Source organism: Gavialis gangeticus, unplaced genomic scaffold (genome assembly GCF_001723915.1).
Source record: "Gavialis gangeticus isolate Ggan-Ray unplaced genomic scaffold, GavGan_comp1, whole genome shotgun sequence".
Classification (NCBI taxonomy): Eukaryota; Metazoa; Chordata; order Crocodylia; family Gavialidae; genus Gavialis; species Gavialis gangeticus.
The window spans coordinates 75,408,199-75,416,374 of NW_017729033.1; the positions used below are offsets into that span (position 1 = coordinate 75,408,199).

Sequence of the window (8,176 nt, forward strand, 5' to 3'; positions counted from 1 at the left end):
AGGTGGGGTGTGCATGAATGTGTGTTAGCCAGATAATATTTTTACCTGAAATAAACTGTGTATATGTGTGTATGTATACATATAGTTTCTTTCAGAGAAAAATACTTTTTTTCAGATATGCAGCTATATATACCCAATATATGCATTATAGGCTCAATTATGGTTAGCAGTATAATTGAAATGAATGGATGCTAAAGGTATTCAGTCACTTTGAAACTTGGGCTATGTAAATTGATGTAAAATTCAGCTAAACATTACATTATTTTTTTCAGTCTTTCAACAGAGAAATATCATCATGTCTACAGCACTTCTATGTCCTTTGTGAAACATTTTTTAATAAACTTTTAATAGCTACTGTGAAAGCTCCCGTGTCAAATTGTTTGTTTAAGATTGAACCTTTAAATATTTAACAACCTGTCTGGGAGTCTGGCAAGATGACTCTCTTTTCTTCTTCTCATGTTATATTGCTTCTCCTCTGTCTGTGCTCCATTATTATGATAAAAGTCTCCTAAAAACTTCTAGTTGTGAAGAAATCCTCTGAATTGATAGGAAATTTTTTTTTTTTCTTATTCTGGTAAATAGCTGGAATTAATACTATTTCACTGGACACTGCACCACTGCTAACTTCCTACTAGAAAAAAAGCTTTTTATTATGAAGTACCCATGTGTGATGATGAGAGCACGGGCTATGCAAGGAAGTAAAGATAAAATAGGAATGGATGAACTGGAGTGAAAAAATAATAATAAATCTTCACTGTCCATCAACACAGTTGAAAACAAAAACACACACCCTTTATGTCCTTCCCATCCTTCCCCTGCTTTTTTAAAATGTAAGAAGGGAAAAGAAGTGGAGTAAGTGCTCTAAAACCCCCATGGCTCAGCAAAGGCATTTGAGAATGCCTGAGGGCCAAAAAGGGAAGCATACACCTGGTGGAAGGGAGGGGCTATCACCAAGGAGGAATACTCCTCCTTGGCCTGTGAGTGTAGGAGGGCTTTTAGGAAGGCCAAGGCAGGGGTGGAGCTCAGGCTAGCAACCAGGGTTAAGGACAACAAAAAGTCCTTCTTGAAATACATTGGGAGCAAGAAGGGGGCACTGGGTAATGTAGGGCCCCTGACAGACTCAAATGGTAATCTTGTGGCTATGCCAGATGAGAAAACTGAAATTTTTAACAAGTTCTTTGCCTCTGTTTTTTTGGACAGGGACCAGGACAGCTCTCACACCACAGGTAGGGGCAAACTTGGGGATAGCACTGCCAGGTCTCAGATCTGTGCAGAAGTAGTTAGGGATCTTTTGGAAGGGCTGGATGTTTTTAAATTCTGCGGGCCCTGATGCCCTCCACCCACGTGTGTTGAAAGAGCTGGTAGGGGTCATTGCTGTTCCCTTGGCCTGGCTGTATGAGCGATTGTGGTCCATGGGCCAGATGTCTGGAGATTGGAAACTAGCTAATGTGGTCCCCATTTATAAGAAAGGGAGAAAGGAGGACCCAGGAAAATATAGGCCCATAAGCCTCACATCGGTCTTGGGGAAAATCCTTGAAAAAATTATCAAGGATCACATCTGTGGGGGCCCAGCAGGGGAGATCATGCCCAGGGGAAATCAACATGGGTTCATCAAAGGCAGGTCCTGCCAGGCCAACCTGATGGCCTTTTATGACCAGGTAACTAAATCCCTGGATGATGGTGTCGCTGTGGACATAGTCTTTCTGGACTTTAAGAAGGCCTTTGACACTGTCTCTCACCCCATTCTCATAAATAAATTGAGTAACTGTGGCATTGATGCCTACACAGCTGGATGGGTCAAAAATTGGCTGATGGGGTGCACCCAGAGAGTGGTGGTGGACAGGATGTACTCGACCTGGTGGGATGTGAATAGTGGGGTCCCTCAGGGCTCGGTCCTGGGGCCTACACTGTTCAACATCTTCATCAGTGACTTGGATGAGGGGGTGGAAAATACGTTGTCCAAGTTTGCTGATGACACCAAGATGTGGTGAGAGGTAGGAACGCTTGAAGGGAGAGAGATGTTGCAATTAGATTTAGACAGACTACAGAAGTGGGTGGATGGTAACAGAATGGGATTCAATGTAGATAAATGCAGGGTGCTGCACCTGGGGAGAAGGAATCCACAGCATTCATACAAGCTGGGGAGCTCCCCACTTGTGAGCACAGAGGCGGAAAGGGATCTTGTAGTCATTATTGACTCCAAGATGAACATGAACCGCCCATGCCAGACCGCAGCCGGCAAAGCCAACCGTGCCTTGTCATGCATCCAAAGATGCATCTCAAGCTGGGCCAGAGAGGTGACACTCCCTCTCTATGCAACATTGGTCAGGCCACAATTGGAGTACTGTGTCCAGTTCTGGGCATCGCACTTTAAGAAGGATGTGGGCTCCCTTGAGAGTGTTCAGAGGAGGGCCACCTGCTTGGTTGGAGGGCAACAGGGCAGGCCCTATGAGGAGAGGCTGAGGGACCTAAACCTGTTCAGCTTCAGCAAGCGGAGGCTGAGGGGGGATTTGGTGGCTGCCTACAAACTCATTAGGGGAGATCAGCAGCAAATACGAAGGGCCCTATTCTCCCCAGCAGCACCTGGGGTGATGAGGAACAATGGCTAGAAGTTGATGGAGAATAGGTTCAGGTTAGAGATTAGGAGGCACTATTTCACTGTTAGGGTGGCTAGGATCTGGAACCAACTTCCTAGGGAAGTGGTCCTTGCTCCTACCTTGGGTAAATCCAAAAAGAGGTTGGATGACCACCTGTCTGGGGTCATGTGATCCCAGCGTGTGCTCCAGCCAGTGGCGGGGGGTCAGACTAGATGATCTATTCAGGTCCCTTCTGACCCCAAACTACTATGAAACTATGAATGATAAAATTATATTGAGAGAGGGAGAGAGAGTTAAGTCCTTATTAAGTCGTTAAAGATTAGCTGCTTATCTAAACCAAATGTAGCTAAGCCAACTCCTTTCAGGCCAACATTTCAGCAGTTTCAGGTGTGTAATAATGCATCCATACACCAAGTAGGGTCTCTAAGTCCTACTGAGGCAGATCAGCTGTCTGGCAGAATGTGTCCCGGTGCAGCTGATCTGTTTCACCAAGCAAAACACGTCTCCTGTTGGTCCCACACTGGGCGGTGTTCCTGTCATTTGGAATAATATGTTCCCTATTTTCAGACTCATGCCCTGGGGAATCTCCAGTGCGTTTCTAAGCTGGGACTCCCAAGACTTGAGGTGCCTGACACTGTGCAGGAATTACTGGGGCCTGTCAAGTTCTGGGAGCTTCTGCCTAGAGGAGCTGAAGCTCCAGGCTGGTCACAATCTCCCACCATAAACTGAACGGACATGTGCTGCAATAAAGCAGCACAAATTGATATAACCTATGCTGCAGCTGCAAATTTTGGGTATTTGTGGCGCAACAAGGGGCATGGAAATCTGTTTGCTTGGCTTTTGTGCTGCCATAAAAATGTTATAGTGGCATAAATGTGATATCTGTTTCTACCTTAGGTTATGCTCTGTGAAAAGTGAATGAAGCTGCTTTAGAGATTCTTTCCCCCCAATACCAGTATTTCACTGCTCCTCAAAACAGAATAATTAGCCATCCAAGTGCAAGTTATTCTGCATTTTCCTATTGTATTATTTTACACATTCAAATCAGAAATAGGCTTTATCTTTTCAAATTCAAGCAAACCTGATGGGGTTCTTCAAGAACATGCTCATACTCATGAGCCATACAAAAATTAGATACGAAATTTTGATACTAGAAGAACTATTAAATGCACCATACATTTTCCCAAAGCCAAATGGACTTTGATCCTGAATGCTTGCAGAAAAGGACTAATTTCTTGCCATTTTCCAGTTGGTCTAATAAAAAGTATCATTTTGGAACCAAGAATTCTAGTTTTTTGTATGCCATTTAAATGGCAGCTTTTATGCTTATGAAGGGATATTACCCAAATAAACTTTTCAAACTCATACATAAATCAAACATCAATACTTTATAACTATGACAAAAATAACCTCCATTGAACATGTAATTTGTACAACAGCTGGTCTCACAAACTTTAAGTTCACCTTTGATCCCAACAAGCCAATACAACAGTCAATATATCTTCCATTCATTACATTATATGGTATCTATTGGTTGCTCATTCTACATTGTTTTGAACAGGTCAAGAATTTACTGCAAATCATGAGATATTTTTCCTCATATACATATTCAGTGGAAGAGAGCATTCAAGAAAATCTGGTAGAGACAGATTAATTGGATAAAGTTTTTGGTAATGTTAAAATATAAACGAATACTTTTTAGAAACCTGATTGTTACTCTACCTGTTACTTTGAGTCTGTCAGCTCCAATGATGATCTCATCTTCATCTGCAGAAAACAGTAGCTTTCCACCTTCATTTGCTCTCACTTCAAATCGCTTACACTGGGCCTCCACAGCATCAGCTCCTGGAATTGAGAGGATTCTGTGAGAATTCTGAGAAACAAAATACTTCACCTAAGAAAAGATTTCTGAAATTGTTAATTTCATAATTTACTTTGAATCCCCAAAACACACGCTCAAGCTTTGCACGACACTTAATTTCTTGTAGACTTGGTTGATCATTTTGTATTATAAATCTTTCATTGTGTAATAATCATTCCTTTATTATACATTAACATGGACTTTAAAACCAATAATAAGAAGTGCAATACACCTTATTGCTATTAGTGAAAAGGAAACAAGAATTTAGAAAAGTCATATTTTGAGATGCTGATATATCAATGCAAAAAGGTTCTTAGCTTTTATTGTAAATAATATTCATGGCTCTTTTGACAGTAGGAACAAAGGACAAAGCGCTACTTTATTCTGCCCAGATCAATTAGAAAAAAATACCCAAACACATTTTGTAGAAAAGGCTCCAAGCTTTATTTATTTTTGCTTAGTCTTGTTGCAAACATTCACAGTTGAATATTTTAAAGAGCAAATACACTTTCATATAACCAAGACTTTTTAAATATTCTAATGAACTCAAAATCTTAATTTTTTCAGATTAAAGAAAAAGTACACTCATGTTATGTACGAAAAAGTTTTTGAACAAACTGTTAATCCCAATGCCTTATCACTCTCCTTCTTGTTCCTAAATATACCCCTTGTCTTCTTTTAATTCCTTTCTTATAATTTTGCTCATCTGTAACATCTTTCAATTTATTCAGTGAAAGCAGAGGTATAGCTCAGAAAATGATAGTGACTAATGACAATCTATAAGGGACCTATCAGCCCTTCTGTGAACTGTTCTTTCTACAATGAACTCAAGTTTTTCAGTTGGTTTTCAATAGTCAAATACCTCATTTAGGCTTGGATTACCCCCCCACCCCCCACCCCCTACACACACATACACACTCTATATAGGAAAGCAATAGGTTGTCAGGATAGTACTCTAGACACAGAGATCCATTCTTATCTGAGTTGTCTTCTCAGTTACATCCAGCCTCACAGCTGTGTGGAAGCTATTTGGTTCATATAATGAGAAATGCACCTGTTTGCATAATGCTGCAATCGTCAGCTCAACATCAGTCCAGGCCATTATCAAAAGACCGGAATCTAATCAGAAATATAGAAGCCCTAACAGCTAATTTGAGATAAGGATTTTCAAGTAAACTCCTTCATATGCTGGTCAAAATTTTCATAAATGATTCAGGATATAGTGGTATGATTCTCCTATCAGAATGAAAATACAGATACACTGTTCAAAAAAGAGCATTATGTTTATATTACCAGTAAGGAAAGTAAAAGTAGTAGGTTATAACAACAAATGTAGAACGCTTCTTTTGAAAGCAGTGACATTTATCCCATTATAAAGTGTAGCATTTCATATAGGTTTCCTTTAATATCTGGTTTTAGCTGTATTTTGAATTGTGATACGTGTGTGCACGTGTGTGTATGTTTAATACAATACTCATTTATTTTGGAGGCAATTTTTTCAGGATGGGGAAACTGAGTGGTGAAGTGGCTTGCTAAAGATCACATGGGTAATTAGTACTGTAGAACCTACTATTACTGCATCCTAATTTATTGCTCTATCTGGTCAATCACTCTGTAGGATTTCCCAAAGAATCTTTCCCATATTTGCTTTCCCTGATTTGTCAAAACTGAAAGTAGGTACATGCATAGTTTTTGAACCTGTAAGGTGCATGTTTCCTTCAGATCTCATTTGAAGGTGTGTATAAGGAATCCCTGTATTCCCCCACTGCTGCTTGTGTGTTATACACTGTATGTAAATTTAAAAGTGCCATGAAATGGAGAATAAATACAATGATGTAATGTTTCAGTTTTGTATCAGGAACTGAAATCAAGTATCTTCAGTCTAAAGACGACTTTATAGAATCTCTCATTCTTTATTGCCCAATAAATACTTAGCTATTCCATGAAGTGGAACAGTTTGGACAGGAGTGATTTAGAAATCCCAACCCATAATACCTAATACTGTGATGGTTACAACATCCTTGTGGGAGATTCTTCAAGGTCCTTCAGTCAGATGAAGTCTCCACTATTCTAGGCACTGGATCAGATTGCATAGATGAGCTAGATGGGGAAATGTCTATTTTGTGAATCTCAAAAAAGATTATGTTGCTGGTTGGTGCTGTCAAGAATTAGGAGACTTTACAAATGAATGCTGACAGAAACACAGGCATCAACAGACTTTAGAAACTACTCAGAAGGCTCATTCCTCAGATTTGTAATGCTTCTTTTTAAATGATAAATGTATAAAATTTATAGGCTGTGCATATACTACATTCCAAATAATTCATACATTGACAGTGAATACATCCATTTTGTTCTACAGGTTAGGGATGGCCACATAACTCACAAGTCAAGAACACATAAATAAAATGGATGATGATATTAGCACATAATTTATTTAAAAGAGAGAAGCAAATATAATAAATTAAATACAAGGTTGAAATACTTAAAGAAATTTAAAATGGCTTGTTTCTAGGTTTTATGTGATTCACAGATGATTTACACACATGTTGGATTCAAAGCTCAGAATAGTTTTTAAATGATAGATGGTTGATATAAGCACAATAAAAGAATGCAGTTTGTACTGTACTTCTCTTCTTATACACAGATATGCAAAACATGCTTCACTGACTGCACAGGTTTTGAATGGGAAGAAATAATCCCTGCCTTTCTGCTCTACATTAATGCTTTCAGATTAAATTATTGCAATTATATACCTCCAAGACACAATATCATTAAATATTAGATAGTTATTAAAAAGAAATTCTCCACACGAGTCCATGATGATACCTAAGAGAGCATTACTGGTGATTTAGTTGATGGCACATTCTCCCTTGATTTATTTCTAAAACAAAGTAATAGTGCAGGGCTGTTCAACTGGAAGCCCACTGGCCACGTGTGGACCATGAGGGGTTAATCAGTGATGCCAGATTCCTACCTGCCTAGGCTTTCTAGGGTCTAGGCTTTCCCTCCGTCCCTCAGTTTTCATTTCCTGCTCCCACCCCAAAGGGTGCAGCCCAGGAACTGAAGTGAATGCTACCTGTACACATATTGCAGCTGGGTGCGTGGCTTGGGGGCATGTGGCTTGCATGTGTGCGGCCTGCACTGTTGCAACCTGTGTGGCATGTGGCCCCCAGCCACTTAGAAGTTGAACAGTCCTTTGCTAGTATGTACCTAGTAATAATGCTGCTTCATGTATTAATATTTAATTTATACACACACACACACACGCACGCACGCGCGCATATGTATATAGTGCTAGCAGACATATCTATATCTGCTAGTAAATTCCACAACAGAACATTGAAGGGCATTTATACACATACTTATTTTCCAGCAACACGCTGGAGATCCACCACTTTGGAGCAGACTCAACTTATGAAGTGTGCTTCACACACGAGCTGAGGTGAACTGTAGTGCACCATGTGCAGTTGTATAAGCAGCAAAATGTGCATCAGCATGCAGAACGTGGCAGTGGTATGCTTTTGAACTAAATCACCTCTGAGATGTTTTAGATGAAAAGCACGCCACCACCATTTGCTCAATGCTGATCCGCATTTTGCTTCTTATACAACTGCATGGGTTGCATGGAGCACTGCCACCCATACAATCCAAAGAGACCAGGCTGAGACTTTAGGAGATTTGTGTGTGTGTGTGTGTGTGTGTGTGTGTGTGTGTG

General features: G+C 40.1%; 1 protein-coding gene across 1 annotated transcript in view; it reads right to left on the minus strand.

The window, feature by feature from the left end:
* Positions 1–8,176, minus strand: part of SGCZ (sarcoglycan zeta) — a 613,727-nt gene that overhangs the window by 111,967 nt on the left and 493,584 nt on the right. Inside the window, exon 4 of the mRNA XM_019526556.1 lies at positions 4,320–4,442. Coding sequence (XP_019382101.1) covers positions 4,320–4,442 — 123 coding nt within the window. The remainder of the gene's footprint in view (positions 1–4,319; positions 4,443–8,176) is intronic.